The following is a 20,147-nucleotide window of genomic DNA, read 5'->3' as shown; positions in this document are numbered from 1 at the left end:
GCATGATTTATAACCTACCACTAACTTTTCTAAACTCACAGGCGATGCAGCAGCAGCAGCTCCAGCAGCTAACGTTACCTCTCAGTAATGGCCAGCGGCGTTGTGAGTGAGGCGCTATGTCACTGCGCTAGAAAAGGAGTCCTTCAGTGTTAACTCCTACAATAACAGGGACACTGTAGCTTGGTTAATATGCAGGTCACTTTATGTAAATGGAACATTGTTGCCGTTTTTTGGAGGGGTTTTTTTAGAAGGCTTTATAGTCAAAATAGGTGAATCCCATTACATGCATTGTTAGCCGCCTCGTGCTGGCTGTCTTGAGAACGCACGGAAAAGGGGAAGACGTGTGTTCATGGCTCACATAAGGATTGTGGTTATTGGGCAAAACTCCAAAACAAGTGCAGTTTTCCTTGAAGATGTATGGAGTATTTTATGAAAAGAAACTTACTATAGTGTCCCACTGGGGTCCAGTATCATTTTAAAAGCACCTGAAATGAGCAGGATAGGGCCCTTTTAAAATTTCAGGGAAGTATTTGTTTGGAATTGCAACCAGTAGTGTGTTTACGATGACCTGTTTACATGTTATTTTGGTAAACATTCAGCATTCGTGGCTCATCTGACTGCATTTCCACAATGTGATGCTTGATGAGAAACCCTGCTGAGAAACCATGGCGGCCTCATAATAATTAGTCAGACAGTCTGAACTCCATCCAGCGAGGCTCAGTGCGATGCCCCGCCTTGACAGCGGGGTGATGGTGAGGCTGCAGATGAGCATCATAATGAGGTGGACACCTTTGCACAGGCATGGCGTCAATAATGAATCAGATGTAGCTACTCTGTAAGAATGTTCAGGATGTTCAATTAAACACCCAGCTAATTGCCTCTGTTTTAAAACAAGCAATTAAACCTAATCGGCTGTTGAGGGAAGCCTTAATTGACGCTCTTGTTGGATCCTTTTATCTGGTTTCCATGGAGATTCCTGCTTAGCTATGGAAAGGCTTCACTGGAGTATGTGAAGCTCATTTAGGAGATGAATACAATCAGCACAAAATGATCAGTGTTAACCTTCAAGAGAACACAGCACGGAAGAAAACCTCAGCGGCCTGGTGACACTTTCATTTTCGAGTTTTTGCTCGCAGGCATCTCACTTTTTTTTTAATTCCCCAGTCTTATCTGGAATGCATAGCTCGCCCGTGGGAATTCCACCCAAGGCGTGCATAAAGCAAGGCCAATCTAAATAAATTGGGGAGAGCTGCGGTCCCATCAAGTGCAGCTGCTCTACACGTTTTCATTTCTGACCTCCCCAAGGGGATGAAAATGGGGATGACTCCAGTTTCACGGCATCGTTTAGGGAATTCTGTGTTCTGTGGTCACATCTTTCTGTCTGTCTGTCTATCTATCTATTTATCTATCTATCAAAAATGATGCCATTATACCCGTAAGCAATTAAATAAATTATTTTTGCAGCCGGCACACTAGTTTTGTGTAAACCTACAATATAATCTTCCTATTTTTACAAAAATTGTCTTTAACATTGCCAATATTTATCAAATCTATCAAAATATTGCGATGTATTATCAAAATTACAAGAAAACCATCACAATCACATTCATTATAACATAAATTATTGAATTAATAAAGTCATTTTTACAAGCAAAGTAAAAGATTTACAAAAGAAAAAATAGAATTTTACAATAATTTAAGTGTAATTTATGGGGGGGAGACATATTTTTACCAGAAAAGTCATAAGTTTATAAACAAAGAAAAAAGTTTAAAGATAACAAGGATAAAGGATGAATTTGACTTGGAAATATACATAAATATAAACTAGGGGTGTGAAATGATTAAAAATGTTAATCAGATTAATCACAGTTTTTAAATGAATTAATGATGATTAATCACCATTATCAACTATGTCTGAAATATCCCAATTTTTACTGTATTTAATGACCAGAAGGATAAATGATAAATGTCCTTCTGTATGTATGAACAGCTGCAAATGAACTGAATATGTCAATTAAGCTAAAAGATACCACACAAGTCTAAAAAAAATCTATTTGTCTCACACTAGTCTCTTTCATAGTAGCAGAACATTTGAATCACACTTTAAACTGTGCTATTATGAGCAATGAGGGGTTCCTATCAAAGACATCACGTAAAGTAAATGTAGTTGTTTTCAGTGTACTTTCCAGCACACTTAAATCTAGCAAAATAAGCGTTAAGAGTTACGAAGTGAATGATAAGAATATATATTTAATGTTTTTCCTTTATCTTCCTGATTATTTACAAACACACACGCGCATTTTAAGGTGTTTTTGTGATGTTCGGAGTGTCCCTGAATGCATCTCGCGTTCTTGTAACGATATTGAGGAAGTGTAGTTCCCAAGATAAACCGGCTAGAGACGTGTGTGAGTTGGAGACACGTACAGCATATGGTGTTGGAATTGTACTGCTATTGATGTGTTCAGGTCAGAATGATGTTAGAAAAGCGCGTCAGACTCTGTGTGACTGTGTGGGGACGCTCCACTGTGCTTCATTGTGCTACGTGTTCAACCGTGCTTTTGATGACGAATCCGTCTGCCGTCATAACAGAGGTGTGCTTGCTCTGGTGCGCATGCGTTAATTATACACAAAAAATTTACGTAATCAATTAAATAAATTTAAGACCTATTTTTGGACAAATGTTTTTTAAGACAAAATCAAAGATTTTTATTTACATTTTCTAATCAATACTAGTGAAATAACAACTGGTAGTTTCCAATGTTAAAAATATCTAGATTGTTTGATGACTCTGCTTCACCCCATTATCGTAAAATTGGCATCATATCTTTTCCTGTGTTGTTTGCTAACTGGTTAGCAACCTTTGAGACTGTTTTCAGGTCGTGCGTGTGCGTGTGCGTGTGTGTGTGTGTGTAAGTGACAGGAAGAAAAGCTGTAACTCGCTTGGGGGGGAAGTCGTTTGGTGCCACCTGGATGCTTCTTTTCAGACATTTCTACCATCTTACACGCGATACTTTAGACCTTATTCAATACATTGTGGGCTGATGATATTGGTGTTGCTTTTGTAGTTAGCATGACACTGTAATGTAAATGGCGTGCTCTGTTTTGCAAACTGTCCTCTATAACGCTCATATCGGGAAAGTGTTACGTAAAGAAAGCATCAAACACAAATGTTCAAGTAATTATATTGCAACAGGCTAACGGACGTATCAAGGCGATTTCTATTAAGTCTCCGGACAAGGCCATCATTTCTAAAGTCCTAATTACCGGCGTAAAACGACACAAACGAGGAGGGTGTCCTTGATGTTTAATTGGAAGGATGTAATAATGGAGTGATGATGATATGTGGGCCTTAATTGTGTGTTTACCGCTCTGTTTATTGGAGGGCGTTTGTCCCCTGGCTGGTTGTGATGAGGCACGCCATCAATCCTGCCTCATTAAGGACCTACGATGAGTCAGGTCTTGTCAGAAGGAAGAAAAAAAAGCGTCCTGAATAGCCTGGTTGAGTCACCGACGGCTTGGTTAAGGTATTAATCAGAAGGAATGAACGCTTGAGTCTTATACAATTTTCCTCTAACGCGCCCTTTCACTTGCACACAAATGCAATGCGATGTCTGTCCATTAACACTGACATTGAGCATCGCTTGCATAAACAGATAGACAGATATAGATGGATAGACATCTTGACTTGTGGTGGAAAATGCTGCAATTTCTGACTGCAAAGTGTCTGTGTGTGTTTGATCCCTCCACCTGCAGCCCAAAACCGAAGCAGGCGTGGAGAGATCACTCAAACGCCTCACAGTGAGCCGCTAAGTTCAAACCCACAGCTTTTCTTCAGGTGATACGACATGCTAATCTTTGCACCTCTGCCCCGCTGATTTAATCATGACACACGGAGCTTTTCTTCCTTCACTCACACACACACACACAGGTTGCTGTACAACATTACACGCAGTTTGCTACATTAGAGACTTAACTCGGCAAAGCAACGGGTGCGATGAGATAAAGACGCAAGGCCAAGCAAGTGGAAAAGTACAGCAAGTAGACAAGTCTGCTCTGGCCACGCTACCTAACATACATAACAGGAATGCAAATATTTAGACTTCAGTGTTTTGTGTAAAACACATCGCTGTTTATTTGAAAGTGTTTTAAAATGGTGCACGTGTGTATCATCTTGTCGCTATAGTGACATTTTTAGAAGATATCGTTAGGTTTTGATTGTAGAGTTTCATTTTGACGGAGCTGTGAGGTGTTGTGTCTCATCTTGCTTGTGTGTACTGTTTTGACACAGCGAGCCAAATTTTGCAGAATGTGTGTTAGCAATTGGCATAAACTGTATTGCAGGACTTTTCAGTGTAATATTACAACTTAATTCTTGTAAAATTCCAACCTTTTTTGGTAGATTTTCTACCTTTCCTGTAAAATTAGGACTTTTTTCTTGTAAATTACTATTTTTTTCTTGTCGTCTAATAACTTTTTTGAATGGCTTTTTCTTGAAAAAATGTGATTTATTCTAGGAATTGTTCAACAACAGTTTTGTAATATGACACCTTTTCATATTTGGACTCTGTTGTCATACTATTGTTGTTGGGGTTTTTTCAGTGTAGCGCCACTACTCCTTTGTAGAAGTCATAAGACAGCAGTATTCAAAGAAGATTTCAGGGGAGGAAACACTTTTTCAATCCTGCTAAGCTAACTTCAGTTATTTCAAAGGCCAAATGGATTGATTTTTGGTTCCTACATTTGGGGTGAACAAAAAATCATTTTTTCATGGAGTAGGGGTGGCTCAAAAATGTTATGTTCTCTGAGGGGAGGCTCGCGGTGCTACAAAAAAAACCCTGTCAAGCACCAACATGTAAATAAAGTGGTGTAAACAATCAGTATCCAACATGGCTGCTCCCACAGACACCACGTGGCAGGCTGTGCTCCACAGGACGCTGATGTGTGATTCAAAGGTGGTCTCTTGCTCCTATCTAGTGCGCTTTGCAGGCTACTGCAGCTCTACAGACAAACTAGCATGGATCCCCTGATACATGATTCATGCTCAGTCTAAAAGCAATATTTGAGGCCATTCAGAAGCAATTTCCTCGTTGTCATGATGGGAAGTTAATGGACGTTGTCACTGCGCTTGAAGATGATCAGATAAAGTGACGACTAAATTACGTCAATCTGTCCCCTTTATGTTCCGATCGCAAATGTGCTGAAAAGCTTACTTCCGAGGCACCTTAGCAATCTACAATGTTATTTTTAAAGCTTCTCTATAAGAAATATAGAGTATCAGAATAACGTCGATGTAAAAATGTAGTGGCTATTGAAGTCTCACTGTCTGCTTTGTCCTTGACGTTGGAACAACAGCACTTTTTCAGCAGTGCAGTTTTGAATTCCCTGTCGGTGAACGATGATGACGGGCGTGGCGTTGTTTCTGCCATACAGCGGGGTGGAAGTATCGATGCTGTCGATATCTACATCCACCTCCTTTCATTGTAGAAAGCTGGCAATTTGTTGCTTCGTTGAAGCAACATCCATTTCATCTGGTTGTCCTCTGTCCTGGACTGCCGTGTCATTTGACCTGTGTATAATTCGGAGCCCCGTGAGGATCGCATCGTTTATTCGTGCATTCTGGTGCATCTCATCAATTGTATTTTTCATTTGTTCAGTTTTTTTCCTTTGCGTCGTTCTCTTCCTCAAGAGTGCGGCGCAATGCAGCATTATCATCCAGTAGTACCTTGATATCATCCTGTTGTACCTTGATGTCATTGCGTAGTGATATATTTTCCTCCAAAGGGTTTTTAACCTCCTTAAGAGCAGCGTGCAAGCCAGCATTGTCATCTTCTAGTACCGTAATATCATTTTGCAGTGCCTTGGTATCATTACACAGTGCTCTATTTTCCTCCTTAAGGTGTATGACCTCATCATGGATCTCAGGGAAGCGCTTCTTGAGGCTGTTGTTCTGTGATTTTGCATTTCACTGGTTACTAGGCGTCAGTAATGTTACATTGATTAGACAGCACCATACTTTACATTGCCTTAACTTGCACTGCATAGTCAGTCGTGGATGCAAAGTCCGACATGGCATGAACTAAGAATAATACGAGCGCAAAGATGACTCTAGGGTGTTATTTTTCATGTCTAAGGACTCTAATAAGGGTATAAACCGTATTTAACCGTCATAAACAGGTATGCTCAGTCTAACCATGACAATATTGAATTTATTAATGTTGAATCATACTTCGCGGAAATGTACTAATTACGCTCGGGTCTGGAACATAAAAATGGTGATGGCGATTTATTTGTGCATTTCCTACTTTGCCCACCAGATGTCGGCCTTGCTTTTGCTTTCTATTTAGGCCCTCCCTACCCCCCCCCAAAAAGAGGCCGGGTGGTGTTGGCTGTGTGGTCACGTGACACTTGTGTCACTGGGAGACAGCATGGCGGACATGCATGTAGACGCTGGCAACAAATTACTACATAGATTGAGGAGCTAACCCAGTCAGCCGAGAGATAATAGCAGAGTTCGTCGCCACAACGAGGGGGACCGGCGAGTGACCGAACCCTGAGCGGAATGGACGACGAGATTAAACTTGAGTTTCCGTCTCTGCCTGCCGCTAAGGAGGACCTTCTGGTGGGTTCTTGAACGCCTCAGCTCCACTGTACCTGGGGGCTAACCGCCGCTAAGTACTGTTACACTTTGTAGCAATGTCTAAATCGTGTCACTTATTGTTTACGTCAAAGTGACTGTACTGTCAAATTAACAGTATTTGTCGGCGGAGCTAACGCCGCTAACTAGCCTAGCCTAACACCATTAGCCAGCTATCTTTAGCCACGTCATGAAGTAAAGCTCTGTTATTGATGCACGTTCTTGATAATTAACCTCAGTTTTATCAATGTAAATCTCTACTTGACAGGACTGGGCTTATCCAATGAGAAGAGAAATGCAGGTATGTTAAATCGCAACCCTTTAGGCGTTCAACGTGGTTGTGTGCTAGCTCGGAACGAATGACATGTTTACGTTTTCTTACATTAGATAGCAGTCAACTGACAAATAGTAACTAATAAATGTAATTAATAAATTGCTATAACAATAGGATTCACTGCATAAACATTAAAACATAAGTGTAGATTTTAAAATTGCGCTTAATATACCCACACGATAACGTATAAGGTAGATTTGCGCAATGTTATGACATCCAATACGAGATGCCAGTCATTTTCAGTATGTGTGTTATTGTGTTTGTAGATGCAAGTGGTAAAGAACACATACTTGAAGTTATTTATGTTGTTTTGCCAGTAATGGAAGACTTTTATACAGCACTAGTGTACCTAATGAAGTGTCCAGTGAGGATATATGTATGTGACTGTGTGTGTGTGTTTCATAGGAAATATTACCAGGACTGTTTTTAGGTCCTTACTCTGCTGCAATGAAAAGCAAGGTATTTATTATAATAATAATAATATTTACGTTAATTTGTGTGTGGGATAAGCTACAGTATATACACAATTTGTGTTATGTTGCCACAGCTGCAGGTTCTGGAGAGACAAGGCATAACGCACATTGTGTGTGTCCGACAAGACATCGAAGCCAATTTTATCAAACCTAATTTCCCTCATACATTTAGGTAACATTATTTATAAGCGCAAACAAAGATTGTGCATGTTTTGTCACTGCTCACCTGTCTGACATTTTGGACTTTTGTCATTTTGCAGATACCTTGTGTTAGATATTGCAGACAATCCAGTGGAAAATATCATCAGATTTTTCCCCACAGTGAGTTCTAAAGTTATTTATTTCCTGTCTTTCCACTATGTAAAGGCGGCGGCATTTGTCTCGTATTATTAACCTACACTTCTGCGTTTCATCTAACAGACTAAAGAATTTATTGATGGCTGTTTAGCAACAGGAGGTAAGGTCAACATACTCATATCACAGCACCAAAAGTGTGTTTCCGTTGTTTTTTTGTTTTTTTTAATCTTATAACACATGTTGTCCTTTAGGGAAGGTACTGGTTCATGGTAATGCAGGGATCTCAAGAAGGTACTTTGTTTCAGTATTGCTTCACTTTGTTGACACAGTTCACCTGCATGAAGTGATGTATTGTTTGAATTCGTATGCAGTGGTACCAATCATTTTGTGGAAAAACATGCCTCGAAACACGGTCTGCATGACTCGTACAACTTCAAAGGATGAACTTTTTATTTTTTTTGCTTTTTCTTCATTGTTTTTTTCTTTAAACAACACTTACTCCATTGCAGCTTTGTCAGCTGTGGTAAATTCCTATAGATTCCTAGGGGAACAATTGGATTAAAATCCAGCTAGCATCCACGAAACTGATTGATTCAACCCTAAAGGTTCCACTGTACTAAATATTCTGGGGGTGTTCTGCTAACACAAGTTAGGTAATTTTAAAAATTGGTAATATAATTCTGATAATAAGTATAATCGGTAAAATTACTACAAAATGTACTTTTCCACTTTCAGTGCTGCCTTAGTGATTGCATACCTAATGGAGACATTTGGAATGAAATACAGGTGAGTTTTTAAGCTTATTTTTTATGCAAGTGCTATTTAAATGCAGTACTTACTTAAAGGCACACACCCCAACGTATACTCATCATGGTGAGTGGAGACAAATCACAATTTCAGACCAGACTTAGAAATTTTAGAACTAATGTAAATGTCAAATTTTGCCAAAAGGAAGTAGCACAGCTGTGAAATATGTTAGTTGTTGACATCTGTGTTCCCTCCAGGGATGCGTTCAGCCACATCCAGGAGAGGAGGTTCTGCATTAACCCCAATGTGGGATTTGTGCATCAGCTTCAGGTGAGCTGAAAACTTTTGAGAAGTTGGCTTTGAATTGAATGAATTGGCAAGAGTGGTAGCCACTGTGTTGAAACAATGTGTGCACTCACGTGATGATTGTGGACACTGGACACATTGTACTGAGCAGCAAGGGCAAAAGATGCGGATGCTACGTTCGTCCCTAAAATACCATGTATTCATTTTCAAGTTTCTATGTGTGCTATAAGGATAAACCTACCGAGGCTTGGCGATATTAGTGCTGCACAGAGTACTTTGCGCATAGAAATAATAGCATACAACCACATTGTATCCGCTGGATGTCTTCTAAATTTCTCTTATGCATTCTCATACATAAGTGAACAAAAGGACAATTGGTGTGGTTGCTGTACTGAGTGGTAAATTGCAGTTTCATTCACCATTTGACAAAACATGTCTTATACAGAGGAATCTGCTTATCAACACCCCTTGGACTCATTTAGTGACATCAGCATCGGCGGTTGTTAACATAGCTGAAACTGAAACTCACCATTGCTTGCACATTTACATTCACTTTGGCCAGAGACATGAGGAAAATTGGCGATAAAGGATTTTTGAGCCTACAGCAGTTTGTTGACATAGTTTTTCTCTATTTGTGCATATTTTAATTTTGATAAAACCTTCTATTTTCAGATAATACTGCCACGACAGGATTATCGTTAATGGTTCTGATCAGTGATTCAGGGATTGGGCAATTCTGGGATATTGACAATACTTAACACGTCAACACATTTGGAACAATTTTCAGAAAAATGATCGTTTTGGGTCTCATATTTTATGTAGAGAAAGCAGTCACGGTTCGAACATCGCTCCCTGACTCTATTGCGTTTTTTCAAAAATGTATTAATAAACGATCACTGTTTCATGGTTGACTATGGCCTATTGTTTGTCATACATACAAACATATTGAAAGACAAGTTATACGTAGTATTCTGGTCATTTGGCATCAGGAATGTTACATTGATGAGACATGACATAACATTACCCTAACACTGCATGGAGTCAGCGTGTTCTCCTCCCATTCCGTGTGGAAGTGGTAGGTTTTTGGCTTCTTACTACTTTGTCCTTCTTCCTCACTCCGTTTGAAACCCTTTCATAAGTTATTCTAAAGAAATTGGAGGCTAACTAGTTAGCTCGGCAGCATGCTATGTGTAAAGCGGCGGCCATCTCTTATGTCCCTGCAGTGATCCCGTAGCCTGCGCATTACTGTTAAGCAATGACTTGTAAACAAAGAATAATAGGAATGTAAAGGTGACTGTAGGGGTTTTATTTCCTGTCTACAGGGCTCCAATAATGGTAAACATTGTATTTAGAAAGTCATAAACAGGTTTTCTGTGTTTTATTAAAATATATATATATTAAATTCTATTGGCGGGAACTCACTTAACGCGGTCAGGTCTGGAACCAATTAACCACGATAAAGGAGGGACAAATGTATTGTGTATGGTTCTGAGCTGTGATTCAGGGATTTGACAATTCTGGGATAGTGACAATACTTCACGTCGGCACATATGGAAACATTTTCATAAAAATCATCCAGTTTTTAATGTCGAAAGCAGTCAACCCTGTATGTTGACAATAATAACACTGTGGACAAGGACTTGAGTTGTTAGACAAACACGTTGGCGACATAAGCAGGACTGACTTCAGCCGATTCCACTGTTTTTGTTGCCGGTTTTGGCCCATGGTGAGATTTGAAGTACTGTTAATCACACAAACTGTCAACACTTTCCAAAAACCTTAAATGACTACAAAAGTAACGTATCCTGACGGTGGAATTAGCAAGTGTGGCAAGGCCAGTGGTCATCTGTTTGTTTTGTAGGAGTATGAAGCGATCTACCTCGCCAAACTCACCATTAAGATGATGTCACCCGTGCAGCTGGGCCGCTCCTTCCTACAAGCAGGCATGCCAGGTTTGTACACAATCCCCCATTCACTGTAACGTGGATTTATTTGACAAAACAGTGTTCATGACATGCACTTGTCCAAATGTCTTGGAACAGGAAGCCTTAAGCGCAGCCTGGAAGACGACGAGGACTTTGGAGCAATGCAGGTCGCAACAGCACACAATGGATGAGCCTTGCTTACATTTAGCCACGTGGCGCATTGCACTCCTTTTGTTTTGACATTTTTAATAGGATTAAAAATGTAGATATTTGAATCTTTTTTCTAATGGGGAAAGGGGGGGAGGGACCACTCATGTCTGAGACATAGAGGTCTGACCGGGACAAGCATATTTGATAACCTTTTTTGTTTCTTGAGGTGTATGCACTGATGGGAGACTTTTGCAAGTTTTATAGTATTTAAAGCATTTTGCATATGCAGCGGGACAGTATTGCAATAATGCACTTTCGATACTTGAATTAGTGGGGGGGGGGGGGCAAAAGGGAAAGTGGCATGAACTTTAGGATCTGAGAGTGAGGGATAGTTAATGCCTTTATTTTGGTGTGTTAGGACAAACTAACTTCCGGCTTAATGTTGGATCGTACAGAATGGAGAGTTAACAAGTTATTGCATAATAAAAAGTTGGACTGACTCCTGTTGGTGTCGTTTGTTCAAGCTGTACATCCCTCATATTTAAATAGTTACATATTAGATGGAATTGTTCATCCACAAGTGACATTTGGAACATGTTGACATTTGTGACCAGGCCAGGGTGTACCCAGCCTCTTGCCAAAAGTCAGCTGGAATAGGCTGGGAACACTTAAGTGTTTGGTAGACCTGTCAGGATAATCGATTAATCAAACGATTAAAAAAAGAACTAAGTCTAATTTTGCCGCCTCGTTAAATTGACATGTGCATATATGCCTGTTTGTTTTCGGTGCCTCTCTGTTCTACACTGGCTGGATGACAAGAGGGTTCACTCTGCATGTCTGCGCGCATTGGTTCTATAGTGGAATGAACAGAGATCGCGAGCCCTCCTCTCATATCATTCAGCCTCTTTGTCCCCCAATACGTGGAGACGGGGCTACTAGTGAGTGGATGCACAGAGTGCTGGCAGTTAGCAAGCAAACGCTAACATGAATGAAGGCTCAAAAGCCATGGTTTCTAAGCCGAATGCCACAGCTCCAGTGTAGCGGTGCAGCAGAGTCTTCGTCCCGACAGTCAACGCTTACTGGGGCATTTGATCGGCAAAGTAAATATAAAACGAAACAGCGCAAAATAGCGCATGCTCACAGACAGTGTCGCTCGCTACATACATTGCAAAAGAAATGCAACCTTTCGATATGGTTGAAAAGCCAACATTTCGGGAAATGTTTAACAGTACGAATTGCCAGGGATAACGTATTCATGTACATGTCGCAAACAGCAATTCCTGAACTGTATAACCCAGTGAAAGAAGACGTGATGAAGAACATCACAAAGATCGCATTTTACTCCGCCACCAGAGAGATGTGGTCCAGCTCAAATACGGTATGACTCCCTACATTAGTTTAACAATACACTACATAACTGCGTGTGTGGTTTTTTAGTGTTTTTTTTCTTATTGTGATTTTTATTTAAGTGCAGTTTTTGCTAGAAAAGACAAGACTCCATTTTATTTTCATCGAGTTTTTTTGGGGGGTCTTTTTTTGTTTCATTTATTTAAAGGCTCTTGACATTCCAATTACAATGTTAAATACTCTTGAGAAATTAAAAGTTGATTGTTCTTGATACGATGTACTCATTATTTTGCCATATAATTAATGAATAAAAATGGTCTCAAAAAATGTTAATGGATTGACAATTTATAGGACAAAATTTGTTGTCGTGACAGGCCCGGTGTTTAGCGTACCAATTTTACACTAGAAGTTGTATATTGGGATGCATTAAAAGTGTAGAATATGTCAGGTGTGATACAATGTCTACTACAGTCCCTCACTAATGTGACATAAACAGACTGATATGAGATATTTTATTGTACTGCTGCATTGTATACAGTATATGTGGCAATAAATTACATTAAATAGGCTATGTCCCTGTGTTGCCCAGATAGGGGGGGAAAAAAATTAAATATGAATTTACAAATATCATTTTTGCACTCATGTCCCATCACAAGAAGCGATCATTGCAGCGGTCCAAGTAGAAAATGTTCACTTCCATACACCCTTCCAGTCTGTCACACAGCATCTGAACCTTTGTGTTTACTTACTGAACATATGTAGGATTTATACCAATATCACAAATATGCAAGATTATTTGTGTCATTGTTGATTTCTTTTTTTTAGCCCCCCCCCAAAAAAAAAAAAAAATGAAGTACTGGTTAGTGTTGTAATCATACTTCAAAGCCTCTTTGGTTCCTTGCTTTGGATGGTAAATTATTTGTAATTATTGTCTTTAAGAACATCAGCATGAACATTCAACGCTAACTGCAGATGCCTGGCTAATTCAATTCATATTTTATGTCACCACATGCCAGCCATCACTGTAACAAAATAAAACATTTACAGTAACTGATTATCCTTTTCTTCAGAGCTTTGCATTCAGGAGGTAGCCATGGTTACCACAATGGCTGCGTCGGGGCTTCGACATGTGTTTTTAGTTCACGCCTGCTCTGAAGTCAGGACGACGCTCCTCAAACGACTCGACAATGCACAATCCAAACCACAAAGTGATTCCTTGGCCGGCGTAGACGCGGTCCAGGTACCAGGTACCCAAATCCAAGTGGGATTGACACCGGCTGAGGTCCTCAGTTGGAGAAGCGACACTGCATGTACGTCTCGTCTGAAGACGCGTAGCCAAATTTTTGGTAGAAGGCCACGTTTTTGGATGCACATTCCAGTGTGATTTTGTAGCAGTTGAGTTTTTTGCTGAGCAGAGTAAGTGTGGAGACTAACCTGAGAGGAGAGAGATGGGGGGGGAGAGCGCTAGTATCATGTGTTTATTCTGTCTTATTCATTATTCTTAATAAGAACGCCATTACGTCACCATATAAGAGATTACAGCTAGGTAATGTAGCTCATACAAAGTTGGAGGAAGGTAAGAGCAAAGGGTTGGCCATCATCCCAAATGCTTTCCGGGATTTGTCGCCTACTGTGTGCTCTCACACAAACATCTTAGCTGCCCCAGCAAGTGCCTTAGAAAAACAAAGTGATCCATTTCTTCTTTTTTTTTTAGTTTTTCATAATTTTATCTTTTAGGAAACACAACAGTGCTAACACTCTTGGAAACATGAATATTTTTCCATACTTGAGTTTCTAGTTTCCACACTTTTCCTGACCTGGAAATGTATCAATTTCCATACCTGCCAGCACGGGATCGATCCCTGGCCATTACATCAACACCTATCCGATGTAGCTCTGCCGTGTCGGTCCCAAGCCCGGATAAAATGGAAGGCTGCATCAGGAAGGGCATCCGGCGTAAAAACTGAGCCAAACTGACGTGGCGAGCCCCGAGAAACCGAAACTATACGACTTTTCTACTGTTAAACGCTGTGCCCTCTCGTTTGCAACCTGACTCCTTTTAGTTGTTTGCAGGTCCGGATTGCCCAGCCAGGGCGGAACCTGACGATAAAACAGCGCAGGTGACGTCTCTCGCTCCTCTGCCCATTCATCGGCTGAACCAATCTGAGCGCCCAGCTTGCTTATTTAATGGACCCAGGCTCGGCTTCGGTTCGATTGACTTGTTGGTATTTATTGCCAGGCGCTAAACCTTATTTTCTTTCTGTAAAATAACATAAATCCAACTCGTCCAGCCACGGGGACCAAACATCTACCAATAAAGAAATAACACAACATGTTCTTTTGTTTAGTGTGTTTTTGTCATGTTCTTTAGTACACCGTAGATGTCAGCTTTACAGATGCCATGTACGCAGTGTGTGTTGTGGTACGAACATCTACTATGGTGACACATGGGGGTGTCAGTCATAGAAAATGCCACCTAGAGGGGGCCGCGGGGGCATTTATTTGTTAAAGTGCACACCCAGATTTATTGAGGCATTTTATTCACTCGAGCGGAGGCCGCTATTTGAGGAAATAACATCTACAACAACAACTATCGGCTGGAAGGTAATAGAAAGTGTCTTTGTTTTGGGGCCGGGCTGGGGTGGGGTGGGGTGGGGTGGGGTGGGGTGGGGGGGCTGAAAGAGTTCTACTCACAGTTTTCCAAGTTGTTTTCCTCTGCAAACGTCACTGACCACCACCTCCTCCACTCGGCCTCTCTACAAACAAGCCCACATAGAAAAGAGTACTGAGTACTCAAGTATGCACACCTTTACCTTGACTTATCCCAATACAGGATTTGGGGGGCTGCAACCTACCTTCGCACAAGAATGAATGAATTTGTGCTCAGTGATCAAAGTGGCTGTGGCCACTATTTGCCCAAGATGTGTGTCCTCCACCACCACCACATAGTAGTCACCGGTTTTCTTCATGTGCTCAAACTTTTCTGCAAGCCAACAAACACATTTGTATTCATTTTAGAATCTTGTATGAGGGCTCCTCTCACCAGGAGACTTAAGTCTTGGCTTACTTGTGAACTGCTCTGCTGTGACGTCGCCCGTCTCAGTTAGCTGAGATAAAACCTTAAAGAACCCTGAAAGATAAACACAGGAGACTCATCTTGGAGCATCTTCTAAGAGGCACTCACACTGGGCAACTGGTGCCGGCATGCAGCGCCCAACCTGGATGATTGTTCCTCCAACCAAATATTAAGGAGGACTTTACAAAATGGGAAATACCAGAAAAACTCAAAGTAATCCACAAAGTCAGTAGTCTCACAGCAATGCTGTGTGGTAGCAGATGGTGATAATGGGTGGCAGCGTGTATGAATCACAGGCAGGCCGATTATGACGTACCACCGATTAATCAATATCGGTGAAAATGTAGCCGATATTTGTAGTCGCTCCCGCAATCGCTAAGCAGTAGGAAGAGACTGAAATGCGAAAAGAAGTCGCATTTGGGCCGATATACTATCAAAAGTATTCTATCAATTTCGGAACGTTTCTTGATGGGTCTGAAATAAATGGGGTTTTTTTTTCTGAAAAAGACCAGCCTTTTAAATGCTGGTGTTCTCACCTGTTTAAAGTTCATCTGTTTGACACAGCACCGTAGGCTATTGTGATGTAGTCATGGTTAGCTTACCATGAGGACTGCACGCTCAAGAAGTCGCCTGCAGGTAAAGGCAGCCACCATAGATGTGGATGTGACACATATTTTAATTACTAGAAACATTTTTTTAAATTCAATATTAAAGTTTCACTTCAAACTCCAGGATATAATAAAACAAATAAAATAATATATAGTTAATCATTCCAAATAAATAATCTTTTTATTTTGTTTTGTCATGATAGAAAGGAGCCACAACAAGGCCATGGGTTGCCTACCTGACATCAGTTTTCTGCCTGCGCATCACTGGACTTATCGTAAAAAGAAACCTCATCAACAAAGCTGCCATACATTTCATTCTTAACGCGCTTGGCTCGTTTTTGCACTTCAATGACAATGAAATGCAAACACCATTTCAAATATTACTTGGAAGTATTTTCAAAAATCAATTGTGCTACATCTGTGCTTAAGTGGAAAACAACCACAAAAAAGAAAAAAAAACCCCACTACTTTATGTTAGATTTTGGAGACGGTTCTCCATGAAGCAACCAACTCACCCCTGTTGAAGTCAGCGGTGCAGAGGGGCCTCAGCACCAGGCCTTCCCCTGGGTTGGAGGGGGAGATGAGGGGGCAGAAAGAGACGCTGTTGTCACTCCAGTCTAACTCCTGAAGCAGAGAGGGCTCAAACAGCGGAGTCTCGTCCAGCAGCATGTCACACGGCCTCAGTCCTGGGAGACACACAAACGTGTTCTAAGTATACTGTACTGTACACTCATGCGCAACATGTGCGTGTGCTGCATGTACTACAGTGACAGAGGAGGATTTAACATCAACCCAGTGTGCTAAAATGATGCTAGTTGGATGTCAGGTGTGTTTGTTTTACGTCATGCAGAACCTTGACTTGTCAAACACAAATACTGTACTCTGGTCACTCCTGACTCAGAGTTCACACACCTTTTCAGATACATTTTTATGACTTGTTCCAGGCTTATAAACCAGGGGTGTCCAAAGTGCAGCCCGGGGGCCATTTGCGGCCCGCGGCTGGGATTTTATCGGCCCGCAGCACAGTCAAAAAATGTAATTTAACACGGAAAACAACAACAGCAGCAGCAAAAATGGTAAAATCAATCAAAAGTCCAAATATTAAGAGAAGAGGTGTAATCTAGCAAGGAAAGAAAGCCATCATTTCACAACAATAAAGTAATAGTATGAGGAAAAATGTCATTTCAGTAGCACAAAGTTGAAATATTAAAGAAAAAAAGTTGTATTTTTGGTTTTTAAAGTAAAAAAAATGAATAAAGTTGTAATTTTTGGAAACTTAGGTTGGGGGAAATTTATAAGATGGGAATAAAGTCTAGATATTAGGAGAAGAAAGTTGAAATATTTGGAAAATTATAAAATTAAAAAAAAAATCAACAGCAGAAATTTGACCAGAGTTATGTCCAAATATTAAGAGAACAATTTTCTAATGAGAAAAAACTTGCAATTTTATGAGAATAAACTTGTAAAATGAGGAAAAATATCACTTTAGTAACAATGTTACCGTTAGCACTGGTAACAAATGACGACATGTAGAGGTATGGAATATGTGAAGGAAAAAGATGCCAAACAAAAATCACTGTCGATACCAGTCGAGATTTCATGAGGTAAGCTGATGTTCCACAGTCCAAACTCCGAAGTCATGTGCAACTTTAGCGTCGTATTTATCCCCCCAAAAAATGGGGTCTAATTCCACAATCTCAACAGCATTCGACTTTTAATGTCCCACTATTTTATTTAGCTGTTTAAGTAGATGCTCTAATTGCACGTATTCAGCAAGCACTTATGTAATGAACGAAAGCATTTCAAGTGTTACTTGTAATGTAATGACGTTCGTTTACAAGCCAGTGTGCCAGACAATGTACTGAAAGTCATAAAATCCTGTTTGTCCTTACAGGATCTGGTCCAAGTCGCAGAACAGGATAAGGCCCCACCCCACAAGGACTCATTCAGCACAAACATTAACCTTGGGCAAGTTTCCATAGCAACAGGACACACTGGTCACACCTTATTGTTCTGTTGTCACTGCCTCCAAGTCCCCATGTTACTAGCGAGGACACTCAATAGGCAGTCAGTCATTAGACACAGCCTGATAAGACTAAAGCAATACAACATGATCAGACCTATAGTAAATCATCCTTTCAAGATTGTGATTAGGAAGGCTACTGAATGTAATCTACACCTGTCAGACATTCAATGCACACTAAAGCGGGGCTATTCAACTAGCAAGCTTAGTTGCAGGTCTTAAAAAACAGCCGAGAGAGCCTCTCATAGAGGATCTTTGAGTAGTGTTGTTACGATAGGGCCCTTAAACAGCATAGCGGTCATCATATACAGTGTAGGCTCTTTGACTAACCTTTTCGCAGTAGGTCTTGTTGTATAGTGGATCTGCGACCAGCACAAACATTGCTTATGTTGTTTTAATTTATGACTATATTAGCCACTCGGTGAAGTAAAAAAAAAAAATTAAAAAGTACCCACCGCATATCTAGTTGGATAAACCTGTACTCAACAATACAATCGTCCGGAGGGATGGGTTTTGTTTTTATTACTGACTATATCAATTAAAATTCCAATTGGAGGAGGCGGTTTCTTGTCCAAAGTTCAATGTTTCTTTTTATTAAATGATGACTAGAAATGATATCCAAATTCAACTGAAACAACAGTCACACAAGAGCAAAAGTGTCACATGTCTAGACGAAAAAACTTTTACATTTTATCCGAACTATTACCAATGACAACAGGGTAGCCGGCTAGCTAAAAGTACTTACCGATAAAAACACCACACAGAACAGACGACAGGGTTTAATTCCCGGGCTGAACTAAAGTACTGTCACAGTCAAAGTCTTTTACAAGTTCCCCAGTAGGTCGGGCAACATGATTCACATTCGGAATGAAGCATGGTTTTTGAATAGCCTGATCCACACCACCATGGGTGTTGTTTGCGTCTGTGCTGTGACGTGGCGCACTTCCTGGTAGTAGTAGTGGGCGCTCCCAGATGACGTCATTCAATGTCTTTAAATGGCCGGTGTGTCATATTTACAAAAAAAAAGTTTCATGTCGACATCGGTTATCTCTGGCTCCTTTTGTTAATTAAAACATTTTTCGTTACGTTTTTGACGCATCCGTCATTATTTTAACACAGACAGCCGAAGGGCTCAGACTGTTTTAAGTACGAAAATAAATGTACTGTTCACTTGTCTAATTACGAGTTTACCCGATCGCAACATACTACTGGCTGTAGTCAACAGCATACATACACGGTACACTGTAGCATAGTAGGTATAGTAGTGAGATAATTACCTACTGACCCAAATATATCACATTTAAGAGTTTTATTAATATTTTATAAAATATTTTTAAAATATAATTGAAATAACAATCTTAAAATTTGCACCGTATCACTTTCTTTCCAACCGGTGTTGTAGTTCTCGCTCCAGGTCACTGGTGTGTGTATGTGTGTGTGTGACAGGAAAAAAAGCTCTGACCAGCTTGGAAACAAGTCATTTGGCACCACCTGTTGGTGGACCTCAAATATAGCGACATCTTTTTCAGCCTTCCCCCACCCCAAAGCGAAAAATAAGTCTTATATTGGGATCAAATATTAAAAAGTGTTATAGCGCATTTACAAAATATTAATAAGGGACCCAAGGCCACTTAATATTTTAATTATATGTGTGTGTGTGTGTGTGTGTGTGGGGGGGGGGGAATTTGTATTAATCGATATTTTTTTCCTCCTTTTGGTTTATTTTATATACTGTATATTCTTCACAATGAATAGTCTGTTATATTCTGCTATAAAGCTGTAACTGCTCTTCTTTTATTGAATATGTATACAAAAACTAGATGTACGTATATTATCCATCACGTGGGAACCATAGTGATCTTTAGGCAATGGTAACAATAAGTCCAAAAAAGGCTTTTCAGCATTGATGAAGTTATAACACAAATGTATAATGTTGCAAAAATGAAGTGAATTCATCGATTCGCTTGTCAGTCTTTTAACACCCACAAATAGCGAGCAAAGAGAAGATCCCATCGCCTCAACTTTTAGGAGCCATAAAAATGAACGATTATCAAAAAGGATATTTATGTTAATGATTAGCGTATAATTTTAAGTGAGCCAACGATGATCATCTTGCTGGTATGGGTATCCCTAGTGTAGCAAAGGATGCAAAAATAAAACCCACAAACCCTCAGACCTTGCAAAACGTTTCCATACACACTCAACCTTTTAAATTAGCAGAAACAGA

At 40.2% G+C, this 20,147-nt stretch overlaps 2 protein-coding genes across 4 annotated transcripts; one reads left to right on the top strand and one right to left on the bottom strand.

Annotated features, from left to right (window-relative positions):
* The first annotated feature begins 2,446 nt into the window (after nt 1–2,446).
* Nucleotides 2,447–13,439, top strand: styx (serine/threonine/tyrosine interacting protein). Of its 3 annotated transcripts, XM_054771022.1 has the most exons (12): nt 2,447–2,465; nt 6,345–6,619; nt 6,903–6,935; nt 7,374–7,427; nt 7,516–7,613; nt 7,702–7,762; nt 7,862–7,898; nt 7,990–8,029; nt 8,474–8,524; nt 8,743–8,815; nt 10,653–10,743; nt 10,834–13,408. In XM_054771022.1, exons 2-12 carry the CDS (start codon nt 6,560–6,562, stop codon nt 10,905–10,907), a joined length of 672 nt encoding a protein of 223 aa, XP_054626997.1. In that variant the 5' UTR covers nt 2,447–2,465; nt 6,345–6,559; the 3' UTR covers nt 10,908–13,408. The 3 variants fall into 3 exon arrangements, with proteins under 3 accessions (XP_054626997.1, XP_054626998.1, XP_054626996.1); XM_054771021.1 differs by lacking the exon at nt 2,447–2,465 and having other exon boundaries at nt 6,539–6,619; nt 10,834–13,433; XM_054771023.1 differs by lacking the exons at nt 2,447–2,465; nt 6,903–6,935 and having other exon boundaries at nt 5,286–6,619; nt 10,834–13,439.
* On the bottom strand, nt 7,898–20,010 carry gnpnat1 (glucosamine-phosphate N-acetyltransferase 1). The gene is made up of 6 exons (XM_054771024.1): nt 18,666–20,010; nt 16,413–16,583; nt 15,281–15,343; nt 15,069–15,196; nt 14,908–14,969; nt 7,898–13,647 (listed from the first exon to the last, which is right to left on the bottom strand). Exons 2-6 carry the CDS (start codon nt 16,564–16,566, stop codon nt 13,500–13,502), a joined length of 555 nt encoding a protein of 184 aa, XP_054626999.1. The 5' UTR covers nt 16,567–16,583; nt 18,666–20,010; the 3' UTR covers nt 7,898–13,499.
* Between the last annotated feature and the right edge of the window lie 137 nt (nt 20,011–20,147).

The sequence above is a fragment of the Dunckerocampus dactyliophorus genome, chromosome 3 (assembly GCF_027744805.1).
Source record: "Dunckerocampus dactyliophorus isolate RoL2022-P2 chromosome 3, RoL_Ddac_1.1, whole genome shotgun sequence".
Taxonomy (NCBI): Eukaryota; Metazoa; Chordata; class Actinopteri; order Syngnathiformes; family Syngnathidae; genus Dunckerocampus; species Dunckerocampus dactyliophorus.
Note: the sequence above shows the minus strand (reverse complement) of the source record. Positions and strands in the feature narration are given on the sequence as shown.

What these genes read in the sequence shown, in the direction of transcription:
- gnpnat1 (XM_054771024.1), bottom strand. Translation starts at nt 16,566, where the DNA reads ATGCTGCTGGACGAGACTCCGCTGTTTGAGCCCTCTCTGCTTCAGGAG. An exon ending in CACAGCAGAGCAGTTCACAA is followed by an intron (nt 15,197 to 15,280) that starts GTAAGCCAAGAC and finishes GTTGGCTTGCAG; the next exon opens with AAAAGTTTGAGCACATGAAG. An exon ending in TCATTCATTCTTGTGCGAAG is followed by an intron (nt 14,970 to 15,068) that starts GTAGGTTGCAGC and finishes GCTTGTTTGTAG; the next exon opens with AGAGGCCGAGTGGAGGAGGT.
- styx (XM_054771021.1), top strand. Translation starts at nt 6,560, where the DNA reads ATGGACGACGAGATTAAACTTGAGTTTCCGTCTCTGCCTGCCGCTAAG. An exon ending in GATTTGTGCATCAGCTTCAG is followed by an intron (nt 8,816 to 10,652) that starts GTGAGCTGAAAA and finishes TTTGTTTTGTAG; the next exon opens with GAGTATGAAGCGATCTACCT. An exon ending in CCTACAAGCAGGCATGCCAG is followed by an intron (nt 10,744 to 10,833) that starts GTTTGTACACAA and finishes GTCTTGGAACAG; the next exon opens with GAAGCCTTAAGCGCAGCCTG.